Source organism: Oryctolagus cuniculus, chromosome 3 (assembly GCF_051225735.1).
Source record: "Oryctolagus cuniculus isolate XC-2025 breed Fujian yellow rabbit chromosome 3, ASM5122573v1, whole genome shotgun sequence".
NCBI classification, from domain to species: domain Eukaryota; kingdom Metazoa; phylum Chordata; class Mammalia; order Lagomorpha; family Leporidae; genus Oryctolagus; species Oryctolagus cuniculus.
Window position 1 is genome coordinate 160,945,060 of NC_142869.1, and position 19,436 is coordinate 160,964,495.

Below are 19,436 nucleotides of genomic sequence, written 5' to 3' on the forward strand. Positions count from 1 at the left end.
AAATGGCTTTATATTCTGCTTTTCTAAGTTTATTATTAATACTTTATCAGGTAACTTAAATATTACTTGAAATACAATTTTCAATGTCTTCATATTATTTTATGTATGGATAGGCACACCTTTAATCCCTTTGTTAGGTGAGCTGTTTAAAGCATTGTATTATTTTAAATTATTCTGTGATTGTTATCTTATATATAAATTCTTTTGAAATTCTTTGCTAATTTTAAGATAAATCTCTAGCCTAATGTTAGAAATATAACCTGAACCCCCCCCCCTTTTTTTTTTACTTTGTTCTGATTTAGAAAATCTTCTTAAAAGTACAGATACGAATGTTTTGTTCACATTAGATGTTAGGAATAAAAATGAATGAAAACAATGGGCTCTAGGAAAGGAAAACACACACTGGAGTGTTATGAAAGTTACCTTCAGATGATGGGAATATGGAATTAGCATGACTAAAACATGCACTGTCCAGCCAGGATTTGAAGAGATGAATTGACCTATGCCATGTCACAAAATGGCATGACAAAGGACAGTTGGCAGAGATAAGAATATATCTCAGAAAAATTTTGGCTGGACACGAATCAGCAAGCTATTTGAATGAAAGACACTAGATTTTTATGGAACAGGTCAGATCAGTGACAGATGAGTGTCAATTCCCAGAGGAAGTATTAAATAATGCTGCCATAGTAACTAAGTTTCAAATTTAAAAAATCATGTCATAATCAGTAATACTGTACTTGTATGTCACAAGCATTTTTCTCCACTTAACTTTATTATTTAATTCTGAAATGTCACATCAAATCTCTATCTGTTAAGTATCTAACATTACACCATAACTGAATTAAAAAAAACTGTGTTGTTATACAGCACATTATCATTTTCATATATTATTGATGTTTTATAATATTTGATCAATAATTTTGGTTTCTGGGGCACATGATTAGCCTAGTACTTAACACCATGGTTAAGATACCTGCATCCCATATTGGAGCACCTAGGTTTGACACCTACTTCTGGACTCCAGCTTACTGATGAAGTATATCCTGAGAGGTACTGGTGATTGTTCAAATAACTGAGTTTTGGAGACCCATGTGGGAGACCTGGATTGAGTTCCTTGCTCATGAGGTTAGCCTAGCCCAGTCCAGCTCCAGCTGTTGTGGACATCTGGGAGATGAACCAGTACAGATAGGCACTCACTTTTTGCTCTCAAGCCTCTCAAATTTCTAAAAACACTTACTAAAAAAATGAATTTTGGTTTCTGTACTTACAAGTGAAACTGAGATTTTGTGTCCTTGTGTAGTATCTGTAAGTTCAATAATATCTGGGCTGAAATCACTTTAATGGTTAATTTAATAGAAGGAGCTGGTACCATGGCGTAGTGGCCTAAGCTTCTGCCTGCAGTGCCAGCATCCTATATGGGTGCCTTCCTGACCAGGCTGCCCTTCTTCTGACCTAGCTATCTGCTTATGACCTGGGAAAGTAGTGGAAGCTCAAGTGCGTGGGCCCCTGCACCAATGTGAGAGACCTGGAAGAAGATCCTGGCTCTTGGCTTGGGATCAATCCAGCTCCAGCCGTTGCAGCCATTTGGGGAGTGAACTAGCAGATGGAAGACTTTTCTCTGTCTCTCCCTCTCTCTCTAACTCTACCTCTCAGATAAATAAAGAATTTTTAAAACATAATAATTTAATTAAAAATGTAGAAATAATCAACTTAATCTAGATTTTCATATTTATCTGCTTGATAGTTGATATTTTCTGAAGTTTTATATAAACTTCCCCATATATGTAGATATATCCCTTATATCATTCTTAAGATTTTCTAAAATGAAAAAAAATTAAAAAGACTGAACTTTCTTTAAGCTATTGATCAGACTTTATCTTTTTCCACTTAAAAACATTCTTGCCTCCCTACTAGGAAACACATATTTTCACACAGGTCTTGCTGTTCAGCCATAGAACACAACCTCTATGGAGGTCATTTTCTTGCTATCAAAATTTGAAACACACATATGTCTGGCTTATTAAGTCTAGAACTTATCTTTACAGATCTACAAGTACATAAATTAGCGTTTAAGTCAACCACTTAAATTCACATTAATGGGATGTAAGTTCAAATAAACCATGCCATATGTTCCTATGATGAAAAGGAAAATACCTGAAAATACCTAGAATCTGTGAAAGATCTTACATGGACAACAATTTCTCTTGCTCCTTGCAGTTGTAATTAACGAGCTGAGGTCATATTGGATTAAAGGAGGCCCTAAATTCAGTGACTGGTGTCCTCATAAGAAGAAAACATTTACCCTCTCACACCAAGCAAAGAAGCATCTGACAATAGAGAAGGAAGTACTGCAGCTGGAAAGGCAAGGAATGCCAATGATACCAACAATCACCAGAAGCTAGTAAAGAGGCAAGAAAAGATTCTTCCCTAGAGCTTCCAAAGGGTGCACAGCCCTACAACACCAGAATTTCAGGTACTGGATGTCGCTCCCCCTCTTCGTGGAGGAACGACACAGGACCCTGCGCTGTTCTTTCGTCTGCTCGGCCCTCCCCGGGTTTGCTGCTGGTTCTTCCCGGGTTGGCTACTGTCCCTTCCACCTCCGTGGAAGGGCGGTTCCCCCTGGCCGCTTTCCCCCTTCCGCAGGGGAGCGGCACACCGCCGGCCGGCCCTCTCGGGGGCTGCACAGGTGTTCCTTCAGCTAGATGTTCCCCTTAGATGTTCCTGGTGCATGCCGTCTCTCTCCTCCTTTATAGTCCTCCTCCGCCAATCCCAACTCGGCTGCCCACACGCCGAGTACGCTGCTCTCCTCCAATCAGTAGCAAGTCCTACAGTTTATTGGTTGAACTGGAGGCAGCTGTGCGGAAGCTGTTTACTTCTCTCCCAGCGCCATACTGTGGGAGAGCAGATGCATAGAATAAGTCTTAATTCCAGTAACTCAGTCTAGTCCGGTTTGCTCCCCACAACTGGACTCTAGAAAGGTGAGAGAATCTGTTTCTGTCAAGTTAAGCCAACTATTTCACGGTAATTTCTTATGGCAGGCAAATTCAAATAGTGAGCTTTTAAAGTGATGATATGACAAAATCTCTAAGAAAGAATTAAGTGAAAAGGCCATGGCATAGCAGTGTGTGCATGGTTGTCCCTTGATATCTACAGGGAATTGGTTCCAGGATTTCAGATACAAAAATCTGTGGATGTACTTTCTAGTCCTCTATGTAAGATATGTATATTGGTATATTTAGTATGCATATCCTCCCATATATAACAGATCAGCTTCCAATATAAAAGCTTTGTAACAGCTGTTATATTATATTGTTTAGGGAATAATGACAAGAAAAAAAAAGTCCATGTGTTCAGTACAGATGCAGTTTTCAACAAATCTGTTCAGTCTATTATTGGTTAAATCCAAGGATGCAGAACCTGCAGACACATGAGGGCAATGATAGCATGCATCATGTAACAGAAAGATGAAAGAGAATACCTGTAAAATAAGGATAAGCACAAAATATGTTTGAAAAGATACTTAACAAACAAGTTTCAGTTGTTACTTTTTGGAGGGAGAGATGGAGAAGAAGAAAACAAAAGAAATAGGCAAACAAGAAACTTTTCACTACACAGCATTTAAATTATCTTCTAAATTTTTAGACAATGTTTAAACTATTGTTCCAAAAACTAAAGACTTTATTAAAATCATTCCTTCATGCTATACACAGTTCTGGTATTTTTTTCAATTTCTTGAGTTGAAAGCTTATTTTAATATTCTATGCTTTTTCCTTATTGTTCACAAACACACTTAAGGTTCTAAGATTTGCTTTTGGGTGTATCTCCAGACAAATGTTTTAATCTATTATTACTAATATATTCTACCTTTGGATGTTGTTGCTTTATCTTCATCATCAAGTCATACTTGAGTTAATTATTTTAGAGCAAGCACATACATTTTCATAGTATTCCATGTATATGTGCTATGAGTGTTCAACAAACATTTTCCCATTTTTTTCAATGATTTCTATCTTCACTGTTCCTTGATATAGTCAAGGTATAAATGACAACAATACTAAATTCCGAGAAAGTAGTGAGTGACAAGGAAGGTGACTTTGACATCAAGCAAAAATATTCATATGTAAAACTGCAACTAATCTAATAATGGAAAACAGCCACTAAACAGAAAATACTTTATGTAACATATAGATCGGATAATAGTTTTTTCTTTGGAAGAGAAATGAGAGAACAATGCAAGAGAAGAGACGCATGTAAATTGTGGTTCATGAAAAATGTTATGCTTTAATTTCTTACCATACTATACATTATACAAATTTGTTCTATTAAAATGCTGCAACATTTAGGCAGTGCAGACTTAAAATGATAAATATTTTAAAAATCTACCTTTAGAAGAAATGATGCTCCATCGACTTCTGCCTTGCCCAAAAGCTGACAAGTCAGGTCAAAATACTGCATTGGTTGAACATCACATAATTTTAATAAGGCTGAGGAAGGTGAAAGATGAGAAGATGCCCAAACACGTAAGGCTTCTACCATTTTGTGGTCCTTAGTACTGAAGTTGAAATACTTGCTTGAAGTACGAGGTATGACAGGGGCGCCCAGAGTTCCCTCAAAGGTCAACGATGCAAAGCCAGAGCTGGTAATACCTTGAGTTTCCTTTTTATATTCTTGAATCTAAGAAAGTACAGCAAAGTAGAAAACAGACACAAACAAAAGAGCTTACTAATAGAGAATCTGGAACTGAGGAAATTTAAAACATTACACATTTTTTATTGAGGGTATAATTCTTTTTTTTTTAATTTTTTTATCTTTTTTTAATGAATATAAATTTCCAAAGTACGACTCATGGGTTACAATGGCTTCCCCCCCAATACCGTCCCTCCCACCCACAACCCTCCCCTTTCCCACTCCCTCTCCCCTTCCATTCACATCAAGATTCATTTTCGATTATCTTAATATACAGAAGATCAGCTTAGTATACATTAAGTAAGGATTTCAACAGTTTGCTCCCACACAGAAACATAAAGTGAAAAATAATAGATGATTTTTTTTAAATGATGATGAAATCAGATCAGATCAGACCTATTGTCATGTTTAATCCCAGTGAGAGTCAAGTTGGGAATTGATAATTTTTTTTTTTTTTTTTTTACAGAAGATCAGTTTAGTGTACATTAAGTAAAGATTTCAATCGTTTGCACCCCCATAGAAACACAAAGTGAAATATACTGTTTGAGTACTCGTTATAGCATTAAGCCTCAGTGTACAGCACATTAAGGACAGAGATCCTACATGAGGAGTAAGTGCACAGTGACTCCTGTTGTTGACTTTACAAATTGACACTCCTGTTTATGGCATCAGTAATCTCCCTATGCACCAGTCATGAGTTTCCAAGGCTATGGAAGCCCCTTGAGTTCTCCGACTCTTATCTTGTTTAGACACGGTCATAGTCAAAGTGGAGGTTCTCTCCTCCCTTCAGAGAAAGGCACCTGAGGGTATAATTCTTTAATTCATTTAATTGGCATATGGAATTATAAAATCATTTGGTGTTATATCCAAATATACATGCAGCATGTAAACTGTAAAACTACAACACTTATTTTTGTACTTTAAAGAGAGAGCCTCTCTAATCCTACCCAGCTTGCATTTTTTACAAAGGATAACACGTGGGGCTGGCATTGTGTCATAGCAGGTAAAGTTGCCGCCTGTGATGCCAGCATTTCGTAAGGGTGCTGGTTTGTGTCCTTATTACTGCACTTCAGATCTAGCTCCCTCCTAATGGCATGGAAAAAGTAGCACTTGGGCTGCTGCCACCCACATGGGAGACCCAGATGAAGCTCCTGGTTCCTAGCTTTGGCCTGGCCCAGCCCTGGCAGTCACAGCCATCTGGGGAGTAAACAAATGGATAGAAGATTCTCTCTCTTCCTCCTATCCTCTAATTCTTTCAAATAAATAAATCTTAAAAAAAATAGTTTTTACATGTGCTACAGACAAAAACAGGACACTTAAAATATGAACGTGAAGTGACTTAAATGCAGGTGATGCTGAGATTATATGTACTTAATTATTTGAGAGACAGAGAGCTCTCATTTGCTGGCTCACTCCCTAAATGCTTGTGAACAGTTGGCACTGGGCCAGGACAAAGCTGGGAACCACTGGGAATTCAATCTAGGTCTTCACATGAGTAACAAGGACCCAAGTACATAAGCTGTCACTTACTGCCTCCTAGGGTGCACATGAGCAGGAAGCTGGAATCCACAGTGGAGCTGGGTCTCCAACCCAGAAACTCCAATATGGGATGAGGGCATCCCCAGCAGCATCTTCATCATTAGGCCAAATGCCTGCCTCAAAGCTAGTTTTTAATCAGTGTCACTGAGCTGAAACATGCCATAAAGACTTTTGCTTTCTAAATTCTGGGACACATTTATTAGTTGGACAAACATTTATGATTGTTATATATTCAGAAAGGGACACTTTATCCTTAAGAATTGTCCCTCCATATTTGTAATACCATCTGATAAATTATAGTTATTCTCTTTATGCTTATGTTTTGTTTGATGAATTTTTTCCACAGTTTTACTTCCAAGCTGTTTAGATCTTCATATTTGAAGTGCATTTTGGAGGCCAGTGCTATGGCCTAGTAGGTTAAGCCTCTGCCTGTGGCAGCACTGGCATCCCATATGGGCACTGGTTTGAGTCCTGGCTGCTCCACTTCCAACCCACCTCCCTGCTAATGGCCTGAGAAAGCAGTGGAAGACGGCCCAAGTGCTTAATTTGTTGAAAACATTTAAAATATTTGCTTTAACATTTTTTTAATGTATAAATTTAACACCTGGGCCTTCATGAAACTAGTGCAAAAATGTGTGGGTTTTTTTTTTTTTTTTGTCCCTTTATTTATCGGTTAAGATATTCCAGTTAATCTCTAGTATTTCTCACCCATCCCCTACCCCGACCTTTACCATATATTGCGAAAAACTAAAGGGGAACATAAAAGCATCCTAGATCCAGCAAGGTCATGTCTTGATAAGAAAAAAAAAAGGCACTAAGCTAGGCAGTTTATAGAAACATTGTTTATATTACAATATGGTAGGGAAGCTCCTGCACTTGACCTTAGCCAAAAGGCTGAGAATCCATAGGGAAGCTCCTGGAACCAGCTCAGAACAAAGGGAATGAAAACATGGCATTAGCAGCATCTACTCAGTATTTACTAATGCACAAGCTTTTTACAAACCTGTAGCACTAGCGCACCCATCAGAATGTGTGTTATCATACAAGGAGGACAAAGGAAGTAAAGCTGAAACAGGGAACTAGCAAAGGGATATAAGACAATGCCTGGCTTCATTTGTCTTTGAACGTGAATCTGCTGGGCCAATACGGGCATCATTGAACTGTTTCCTGCTTAAAGACTCAGTGTCCCACCTCTGTTCTAGTATCCTGCTACAACAATAGCCGTAAACTAGAAACTAAATGTCCAAAAACAACAGAACATAAATCAAAGATCATTTAAGGCACTGAAAATGAACAAAGTAAAATGACAAGAAAGAAATATGGCTGAATCACACACGCATGAGCCAGGCATTTAGAAAGGAAACAAAAGGAAACTACACCTATTCCTTTTTACAAGAGATTTAAAGAACAAATACAGATGGAAGTGGTATGTGCTGTCAGACGCCTGTCAATTGTTTACTCCTGGAGGAATATCCCTGGGCAGGGAGTGGAGGAACATTACTGATTTTCCTGGATAGGGAAATGAAGAAGTTTCTAGAGTGCTAGTTACCAGAGTATGCTTACATTATGAATGGTGAGATACCCACCTCCTTCAGTTAAACAGGAGCAAGAGTAACAAAAAATGTTAGGAGCACAGGGTATACAGTTTGAACAAAAATAATATAGGAAGCAATAATTTATGAGAAGCAATTCCTTTAAGTATGAACAAGCCTGTAATGTACTGCTATGATAATAATTCCATTTTGTTTTTATCTGTACAAAAATAAGTCTCTAGTGTCTATCTGTTCTCTAGGAAACAGCATCAGTGGATCAACACAAGTAACGCCCATGGTATTGAAACATAGAACACACTTGGAATATTCTCCCCATTTACAAGCAACAGAATGAACATAAGGGACATAGTTATGTAAAAGCATTAGTAGAAAAATACAACCAACATAATGTAGGACTTACATGGAAATCCACATAATAGAAAGAAAGATGAAAAAAGTAAAATGTTTAAAATCTAAGGGACACAAAATACTGAAGTACTGAAAAAGTGTCCAGAGTACCATGTGGTGATTTCCAAAGAAAAGTTCAATAAAGCTAAACAGAACAATTAAATTAAGGAACTATTAAAACAAAGATAGGAATTTTGAGGAAATAATCTTGAGTTAAGTTCTAAAATTATTATTTAAAACAATTATTGGTTTCATTACATTTTTAACAAAAAGCATTTTTAAAACTGTGTTCATAATTAAAAATATTTTTCATACATGAAGATCAATTTTATTTTATACTTAGTATCTTAAGTTTTCATTGTTCTTCAATTCATCCAAAAGAGAGCAAAGAATAGTATTATCTCCTAAACTTTATAAACTGTTTATTATTGTTGATATTAAATTTAAAAAACAATTAAGCAATGTTCTTTATCAAATTCTGTTAGGAAAGCTCTTATAGTATCAATTTATATTTGGAAGCAAAAGACAGAATGCAACTAGTTTGAATAATGGCACCTAATATACTGTTGGGAAGGCAGGCAGCTTATTTAAAGAGGTTTCTTCCTACAATTTATCCTAAGTCTGATACTATTTACATTTCTTCTTTCCTGAAATGCCTAATGTCATGTACCAACAAAGCAACTGCATGATTAGTGATAACTAGCTTTATTGAATAATGTGAACTTTTTTTTTTTTAATATTCAGTTTTAGATAGTGTGAATTATACCTTCAGTCTATGAAAGCGAACAATATCTCCAATTTTATAAATTTTTGGAAGGGCTTCATAGTTTCCACTAAAGAGCAGGCAGGTCAACTTTACATTTGTTTGGTCCACAATCGTAACAACAGAACAATAATCTGTAAAACACAAGAATATATTACCTTTTAGTATTTCAAAGCATTTGATAAAGTAAGAATATGTTTATTTCAAAACAACAATTTTTTTTCCTAATTTAGGTCTTTTAGAAGAAAATCAGAGACATTTTCTTGGCTATCAACATACAATGCCAAAATACTGTACAAAAGTCCTCTAAAAATTACTGTAACAAAGTTTTATAAAATGAATATAAAAATCCCACTTAAACTGTATGGGGAGTTAAGAACTTTATTACTTCAACATTTAAGAATCACGAAGTAGATAAATATATTCTAATACACAAATATAACTTGCAAATTAAACTCAGTTAAATTTAGAGTGAATACAAAAGTATTTGTTGCAAATATGATGAAGAGTCTTATCTGTTCTGCATAAAGACTGCATAAAAACTGTTTCAAAAACCTAGGATTTTATAGTCAACATTTAATACAAATAAAGAAGTTCACAGAAAGTGATGTAACAAGACACTCAAAAGGGAAAATGGTTAGTCTTGCTAGTCATCTATAAAAGGTTACACATGAAAATAAGAAAAAGGTACTTTATACAGTTTAAACTGGCCAAATAAATCAGTGATACTGAGTTGCAACTTTCAACACTAGTGGTAGCGACATTGCTTCCTAATACTCATTTTAAAACCTGACGTGAAAAAATGCAGACTTTTTGTCCTTCCCAGTACCTGGTAGTGGTGATGCACAGATTAAAAAGACCCAAAATAGTGAAGGAAAGGAGATGGGAATACAGCAACATGTTTCCAGAAAACAGGAAAGAAAATGGTTAATGTGTAAAAATGAATAGATGAGGCTGAAATTCAAGAGAGTAAAAGGTGGTTTTGGTGAACATGGGAACCAAGAGGATTGGGGATGGAAAGCAGAGCTGAAATAAGAGGATTAGTTAAAAGTTTACACACACACCAAGTGATTCAAAGACCACACATTTTGAACTCTCTTTGCCTCCCCTACCCCCATAATGACTTCAGGTCGCCAGACACAATATCTTACTTAGGTATTTAACACCACCTCTCCCAGGAATACAGGCTCCTTTTAAAACAAAGTGTGTTCGATTAACTGAAGAATGGTAAACTTCTCATGGAGGTTTTAATACCCAAATAAGTTCCTCATCATACATTAGTGATTGTGTAGCTTGATACACAGTTCCCTTTCCCCTACCCTAGACTGACACTTTCAACTAGCATGCCCTCTGCAAGGACTGTCTACTATCTCTAACAGATTCACACTCATGGAGGACAGCATGTCAGAAAAACAAACTACTCATATAAAGCTAAAGACACAACTCTCTATAACATAAAACAAATCTTATCTACATTCATATGTGGGAAAAAATAGGAAACAATTACTAGACACAGGAGCAAAAAAAAAAAAAAGGGTAAGGCAGGGAGAAAAGGAGGGGAGAGCGCGCACGGGGGAAAAGAAAGAAAAGGGGAGAGGGATGGGTGAGGAAAATGGGGACAGGAGACAAAGGAGGAAGGAAAAAGAATTTCCATTCCATGAGGAGCGGGAATCCATTAGAGGACACGAAAAAACTGAAAAATAAAACCAAAACCTTAACAAGCAGACTTCAAAACTAAGAAAAACATACTACATTCTCATCCCTTGATATACTGTAAGGATCCACTGGACCCAATTTTAGTTTACTGAGTATCCTTTTTCTAACTCTATGTAAGGATTACTTCATGACATTTTTTCCTACTATCCATCTTCCAATGATCAAAGATGAACTTTATTTTTTAAAAAGAATAACACTCAAATTCTTAGTTGTAATTATCAAATAGTTACTCATTATCCTAGTAATTATTTCAACACCAAATAGCACTTATTCCTGGAAATGCCAAAAAAAAAAAAAAAAAAAGAAGTTAATTTTTTAAAAGGTGGAAGGAAGAAATTGCCTAGAAGGATACAGCAAAACAAATGATCATTATTATCTCATCCCTCAGATTCTATACTGCATTGAAAAAGTTTTACAACATCTTTCAGGAAGGTAGAAAAGAGGTTTGGAGACACTGTCTTTGGGATTTCTTCTTTAAAGTTGATGTAAATATAGATAAAATGTCAATATTCTGGTTGACATTAAAATTTTACATATTTATAGAGATGCTTCAATACATGTATATTGTACTGTATTCAGTACATTGTATAATCTTCAGTTAGGCTAAGCAAATTATCTCTTCAAAGATTAATCATTTCCTTGTTGTTAAGACATTCAACCTTTCTCCTGGCTTAAAAAAATACAGTACATTATCATTATATATAAAGATCCTAAAAAGTACAATGGAATACCACAAATTATTTCTCCTGTCTCACTTTAATTCAGTAGCCACTGGCCAAACTTTCCTCACCCCTCTCTACCATTACTCTCCCCAGCCTCTGGTAACCATAGAATGTACAAATTCTTGTTCAAAGAAAAAAATTGTGAAAAAAATATGAGAGAAGTCTCAGGAGAAAGGGGCTCTATGGCATGTTTTCTGAGGAAGAGATCCTCTTTGAGGAAAGCTGGACATAGCCTACTTTGACAGGATGAGGTTACCTCTTTCCTTACACAATTTTCTTTAAAACCCTGGGGAACTGAAGATTTCTATAGTTACCTTAAGTGTATAGATGATTAAGTAAATTTTTCTGTAAGATATATTGTCATAGGAATTCATGTAGTAAGAATACAGGTCTTTCTTAACTTTAGGTTTCCTATGCTTTTGTGGAACAGTCAACAGCAAACAAATACTCTATAAAATAATTCAAGGGCAAAAGAGCCACACTAAAATATTCTGCTTACTATTCCTACTCGATACACTTCTGCATCCCAGGCTAAAAATCATAACCAGATAATATTTGTTATTTCATTCCACAAAATTGATTTCACTAGTACAGTGTATGACACACCCTCAAATAAATCTTTTAAGTACAATATCTGGCCAACAGAGGTCCCAAAAATAACTTGTTCAACAGAGAAAGAAAAGTTACTGGAAATGAATGCCACAGTTTTCCAAATAAAAGAGGCCACTGAAAGCAAACAGGATTAATGATCACATCAAAACAAATTACCATGAAACTGGAGAACAAAAAAATTCTCTACAGAATAAAATAGGTCAACTATGTATGACTTAAAAGTAGATAAGCATTAAATGTCTCTATCAATATGACTATGGCTACTGAAGACAGCAGAGCCATGGCTTCAAAAGTGTGATAATTTTTATCTTTGAATTTTATAAAACCTGATAAAACTATCAAGTATAATGACAGATTAAGAACATTTTCAGACTTTAGCAAATCAGAAATTTTAGTCCTTACAATCTTTTTTTTGCTGTCTAGAAAAACAATGGGAAGATCACTAAAATAGGAAAATGTAGATTAAAGACAATAGTCGTGAAACTACTATATTGATAGCCAGACAGAAGGTCTACCAAGCAACTGCTCTGTATCATAGCAGACAGAAGGGAGCTGAGAGCAAAAGAGAACCTCTGTTTAAAGAGTAATCATTTAATATTGCCTTCCAGATTCATCCTTGTTGTCATGAATATCAGAATTTCAGAGGGATGGGGAATACGAGTATGTTGACCAATGAATACAAAGTTTCAGTCAGACAAATAGAGTAAGTTTCTGAGATCTGTTGTACAACATGGTGACCACAGTTAATTATATGTATTATACATTTCAAAATTATTTAAAAATTAGATTTTAAATGTTCTCTTCCCCAAAATCATAAGTGAGATAATAATCAGTTTAATTATTCCCCAATGTACATATACAATAAAACATCACATTGTACCCCATAAATATGTTCTATTATTTGGTAATTTGAAATAAAAAATAAATTAAATATAACCACACACAGCTACATATTTACATCAACTTGAGGATATTGTGAAGACATACTACTATTTCCCTATGAATGATAATAACAAAAACAAAAATCGATTATAAACTTCAGGAAATATAAAGTGATCACAAGAGATCACTGTTGTTAGAAAATCCAAATTAGGTAACATCATCAGATTTGATCGTTTTACATTGTTTGTTAGCAGCTTCTGCAAAATCACGTATCACAGATTCATTTTTAAGAGAATATTTCTTATGTATACTGGATAGCTATTCAGTGTTTACATGCTCATTTCAAGCTGCAGTGATTTTATATTTCTCCTCTCACTTTAAATGCTTCAAAATAATCCACTCTTGTAAACTGGGGTATACTGCAAGAACAATATTGCAGATCTAACTGCATAAATAAAATTCACTGAACTTAAATGCCAGCTAAGATAAAATGACAGACCTCAGTCTTTGTAGCATTATGTAATACTGAAGAATGCAACAACTGAAATAAGTTACTGGTACTTTTGACTAAAAAAATAAATAAATAAATAGAAATTCAGGCTTAATCTAAATTTTAAATATTAACAAGTGTTCCATTTCTATTATGTTTTTCCTCAGAAAAAGTTGACCTTCCAAAAGATAATGATGCACTGCAAAAGACTGAAAGTGACACTCTGAGAAACATCTCTAATAGGCCCGTTATCTAGGGGCCCTTAAAGTGCCACCAGTAGCTTTTGCAGTGCAAGTGTGCAAATCAGAAAAGTTCTCCTTTTTCAAATACAAATACTATAACCCCATATACTTTCACAAAGGAACTTTGTCTTGGCTACACACACACACACATATATATGCACTAACATTCTAAACTTACACATACACACTCAGAAATAGAGACACAATGCACCTATTCCTTCCTCTCAACTCTTCCCTACCTAGTAATGACTATGTCAGGTTGGGGGTTAATATAGGAGTGGACTGACAAGAGAGGGAGACATAATCTCATGGGATGCCCAAAATGCAGAGGCAACTATTGTGTGTGCCAAAGAGGGTATATCTGCCTGTTCAGAATTCTGAGTGTATAAACTACAATATATATATTGTAATATATATATATATATATATATGTGTGTGTGTGTGTGTGTGTGTGTGAACTATTTTAGCTACTTCATCCATTTGTCCTGAACTGTAATAATAATATTGAGTTTCAAGCAGCTGGCACTGGGCACCAGTTTGTGTCCCGGATGATCCAGTCTGATCCAGCTCCCTGCTAAAGGCCTAGGAAAAGCAGCAGAAGATGGCTCAAGTGCTTGAGTCCCTGCCACCTACGTGGGAGACCTGGTTGTAGTCCTAGCTCCTGACATCAGCCTGGTGCAGCCCTGACTGCTGTGGCCTTCTGGGGAATTAACCAGAAGATGGAAGATCTCACTTCCTGTGTCTCTCCCTCTTCGTCATTCTTTCAAATAAATAATCATTTTTTAAAAAAATGTAGTGTTCATTACTGAAGAATTAACATATCACTACTATGAAATTTTACTTCCAAATTTATTCCACAGAAACACCACAAGATCATCGCTGAAAGACACTATAAGAATTCACTGCTATGAAGTTTACAATATATGCCATTTTTATACTGAATAATAACTAAGATTTGGTTTTAGAGTAATAAACCAAATGAACAAAAGGCAGAAGAGAGACCAAAAAAGAATGTCTCCTGGAGTTAAATCTTAGTAGGAAGACCAAGACAATTGAGAAAGATGCCTGTTTAAATGTGTGGTTATTTATTTTTTAAAAGATTTATGTGAAAGACAGTCTGACAGATAAGTAGAGAGAGACAAAGAGAGCTTCCATCTGCTGGCACACTCCCCAAATGGCTAAAAGTGCAGGTGTGGGCCAGGCCAAACAAGGAATCAGGCCAGGAACTCCAACCTGGACTCCCACATGGGCAGCAGGGTCCCAGGCATTTGGGCTATCTTCTCCTGCCTTCCCAAGTGCATTAGTGGGAACCTGGATCAGAAGTGAAGCATGGGCCGGCGCCTCGGCTCAAGAGGTTAATCTTCTGCCTGCGGCGCCGGCACATGGGGTTCTAGTCCTGGTTGGGGCACCGGATTCTGTCTCCGTTGCTCCTCTTTCAGTCCAGCTCTCTGCTGTGGCCTGGGAGTGCAGTGGAGGATGGCCCAAGTCCTTGGGCCCTGCACCCGCATGGGAGACCAGGAGAAGCACCTGGCTCCTGGCTTCGGATCAGTGTGGTGCGCCGGCCAAAGCGGTCACTGTGGGGTGAACCAACAGAAAAGGAAGACCTTTCTCTCTCTCTCTCACTGTCCACTCTACCTGTTTAAAAAAAAAAAAAAAAGTGAAGCAGGGGCCAGAGCTGTGGCATAGCAGGTAAAGCCACTGCCTGTAGTGCTGGCACCCCCTCCCATATGGGTGCCTCTTGGAGTCCCGGCTGCTCCACTTCGAATTCAGCTCTCTGCTATGGCCTGGGAAAGCAGTAGAAGATGGCCCAAGTCCTTGGGCCCCTGCACCAGCACAGGAGACCTAGAAGAAGCTCCTGGTTCCTGGCTTCGGATCAGCGCTGCTCTTATCATTGCGGCCAATTGGAGAGTGAACTAGTGGATGGAAGACCTCTCTCTCTGATTCTCCTTTTCTCTCTGTGTAACTCTGACTTTCAAATCAAATAAATAAATCTTTACCAAAAAAAAAAAAAAAAAAAAAAAGAAGTGAAGCAGCCAGGACTGTAACCAGTGCTCTGATATGAGAAGCTAGTGTTGTTGCATGTGGACGCTTAACCCTCTGCACCACAACACCAGCCTTAGCATAACGCTACTTAAATTGGAGTTGAACTGAGAGTGGCAGGTAGAGAAATGGGAAAGCACATTATTACAAATCAGGGTTTTGCAAACTGCAGCCCACGCGACAAATCCATCTCACTGCTTTTGAATGTCTTTCTAAAGCTTTTCATTTAGTTTTCACACAAAGTATTTCATTGTTTATACAATATTTAATGAAGTTAAGTAATTTCAATAACAACTAATAATAACTATTTCAATAACAAGCAAAAAGAGTAGTAACAGGTTTGAGAACAAATAAAATTGTAAGATTTCAATTCTTCTAAGAATAGAGCTCTACTAGAGGGAATGGACTGATACATTGGTTAATTCCTACTTAGAAGAGTTCAGGATAAGACCTGACTTACAAGATTTTACAGATAAACAGTGAATGGTTAAAAAATTTCTAATTGAAAAAAATAACTTATCTGAGTGAAGATTTTCAATGTGTCACTAAAATCAACTGTATCTATATACTATGTAAAACAAATGGTGTACAAGAACATAGCAAACATTTTTCAGAAGAGGGATTATATGAGGAGTCTTCATGAAATGTGTATTTAAAAAGCTATCCATGGACTTCAGAATTTTTGCACCAAAATAAAGTCATTATCTTGTTATAACACATGGGGGGGACAAGATCTAGCTAGAGATAGTAAGAAAGATAATAGTTTAGGCCGGCACCATGGCTCACTAGGCTAATTCTCCGCCTTGCGGTGCCGGCACACCGGGTTCTAGTCCCGGACAGGGCACCGGATTCTGTCCCGCTTGCCCCTCTTCCAGGCCAGCTCTCTGCTGTGGCCAGGGAGTGCGGTGGAGGATGGCCGAAGTGCTTGGGCCCTGCACCCCATGGGAGACCAGGAGAAGCACCTGGCTCCTGCCTTCGGATCAGTGCAGTGTGCCGGCCGCAGTGCGCTGACCGCGGCGGCCGTAGGAGGGTGAACCAACGGCAAAGGAAGACTTTTCTCTCTGTCTCTCTCTCTCTCACTATCCACTGCCTGTAAAAAAAAAAAAAAAAAAAAAAAAAGAAAAAGAAAAAGAAAAAAAGAAAGTTTAAAAACAGCCCCTATGGCAAAGGACTTGAACAGGTGTTTTTCAAAAGAATTTTAAAAAATGCTCAGGATCACTAGTCACATGCAAAATGCAAATCAAAACCACAATGAGGTTCACCTCACCTTCAGTCAGAATAGCTTTCATACGGCAATCAACAAACAGATACTGGTGAGGATGTGGAGAAAAAGGTACCCTAATCTACTGCTGGTAGGACTATAAACTGGTGCAGCCACTGTGGAAGACAGAATGGTGATACTTCAGAAATCTGAATATAGACCTATCATATGACCCAGCCATCCCACACCTGGGAATTTATTCAAGTGAAAAGAAATCAGCATATGAAAGATTGATCTGTAACCCCATGTTCATTGCAGCTCAATTCACAATAGCCAAGACATGGAATCAACTCAGATGTCCATCAATTGAAGAGCGCATAAAATTATGTTGTGTACATATACATATGGAATACTACACATCAGGTAAAAAAAAATTGAAATCCTGTTGTTTGCAACAAGATGGATGCATGTGGAAAACATTATACTTAGTGAAATAAGCGAGTCCCAAAAAGACAAATACTGTATGATCTCCCTGATCTGCGATAACTAATGGAGTACCTAAAGGTAATCTATAGAAGTGAAATTGACACTTTGAGATGACTTTGAACAGGCCTTGTTTTGATTGTTGAGGACAGTTTTTTTTTTTTTTTTCATAATATTTGTTGAACTCTTTACTTAGTGTAGGGTTAATCTAATAAGTATAAAGTAATTGAAAATAGATTGCTTTAAAAAAATGAGAATGGGAATAGCAGAGGGAGGAGGAAGGAGGACGGGAGTGCAAGAGTTAGAGTACGATAGGAAGAATCACTATGTTCCTAAATCTGTATATACGAAATGCATGAAGTTTGTATACCTTAAATAAAAAGTGTCTTTCTAGCTTAAAATCAAAATGAAACAAACAGACCCTATAAGGCCAACATAAATTATCCTTAAACTGAACTAAAACATTAATTTTATAGTGAAATCAACAGCTGCTTTACAAAGTTTATAGGGATGATGCCCTCCAAATTCAGCAATTTACAAACAGATGACTTTTCTTAAAAAGGGAAGAGATGAGGTGAAGGTGACACCTACAGTGGTATACCATCTATCTACATCAATTTATAAGGAAAAAAAATTAATGTTTGTGCCCTCATTGTAAAAGCCTAATAGTTAACACCAGAAGCAGTAGCCAACAAAGACATCTCAACTGGTTCACCTCACACAATTTTGACTGAAAATTAAAGTACAGCAAATTTTTTCTCAATGGGTGCCAAACCATGTGCCCAGATTAGCCACACAAGAGCAGGGCCTAGTGTGGAGGTTTCAAATGAGTAGAAGCAACATTCTGAATCATACCTAAAAACTTTAACAGAAGATGAAACACGGTCTTACAGGAAGGACCCTGGAAACACAGCACAATTAAAGCAATGGCTACCAACAAATGGACACAGTTTGGTCAAAGCCAAAGTGAACCAGTCAAGCACAAAGGTCATGGCAGCGGTTTAGTTAGGATGCTCAAGGCATTTTGCTTTGACTTTCTGAAGGGCCAAAAGATGAAAACATCTGCTTCTCAGGAGACTGCTTTGAGAAAGATAGCCAAAGTGATGGCAGGGAAACACTTGGAAAAGTTTCACCAGAGAATCCTTCTCCATGACAATGCTGCTGCTCACTTCTCTCAACATGTAAAATTGTCCGAGAGTCATGATTTGGCCCCTTCTTCTGTTTTGTTTCCTAATCTTACAAAATCTTCAAAAAGTACCCATTTTTCTTTAGATAGTAAGTTAAAAAAAAGACACACTGACAAGGTTAAATGCTTTGAATCCCCAGTTCTCTTAAGGGTGGACTAGATGGCAAATATCACTTATAAAAGTCTCTTGAACTTGGAGTTTGCTCTGAGAAATAAAGTTTATACTTATATTATTTTTTAAAAAAATTTATTTGAAAGGAAGAGAGACAAAGAGAAAGACAGAGACAAACTAGAATGAAATCTTGCATCTGCTAGATCACTCCACAAACGCCTGCAACAGTCAGGGATATCTGGTTAGCCTGAAGCCAGAAAGAAACTTGTTCCTCTATGCAATCTCTCACATTGTATTTTTATCTTTTAAATCCACTGTTTCCTCACGAACTTTTTGAAGTGCCTCTATACAGTGCCAACTTCTAAAGAATTAGAGAGGAGAAACAGACACCTTTAACTAGAGAACAGAAAAACAGACTTCTGGATTTAGGATTACATTTTTTTCAGTAGACAGTGTGTTAGACATAGTAGCTGATCAATCACCTTTACAAAATTAATGCATGACATTCATTACTTAAGCAATATGGTACTGTAAGTCTGTGGAAGACAATGAAAATCATGAGTCCCTTTTTACCTTAATTTCATTGTCTGAAAAATTAGGATAATGGAAGTACTCCTTTCATATGGTTGCTGTTAGAGTTAAGTATATGATTACATGTAGAATTTAGTATGGCACTTGGAACTTGCTTAACTATTATATAAATTGCTGGTCAGCGGCAGCAGCAGCTGCAGCTGTTTCTTCTATTGCTAATCATAACATTCTTTTCTAATAAACCTCCATATAACCTTAGGATCTGTCTTAACAAAATATCTACTATCT

At 36.8% G+C, this 19,436-nt stretch overlaps 1 protein-coding gene across 36 annotated transcripts in view; it reads right to left on the reverse strand.

Annotated features, from left to right (window-relative positions):
* POT1 (protection of telomeres 1) overlaps positions 1-19,436 on the reverse strand; it is a 131,926-nt gene that overhangs the window by 63,363 nt on the left and 49,127 nt on the right. For all 36 annotated transcript variants that reach the window (XR_016231779.1, XR_016231778.1, XR_016231780.1 and 33 more), the window contains 2 exons: positions 8,935-9,065; positions 4,387-4,677 (listed from right to left, as the gene is read on the reverse strand). Coding sequence is in view for 32 of the 36 variants with exons in the window: in XM_070071275.2 (XP_069927376.2) it covers positions 4,387-4,677; positions 8,935-9,065 (422 nt within the window). In the remaining 4 variants the exon portion in view is untranslated. The remainder of the gene's footprint in view (positions 1-4,386; positions 4,678-8,934; positions 9,066-19,436) is intronic.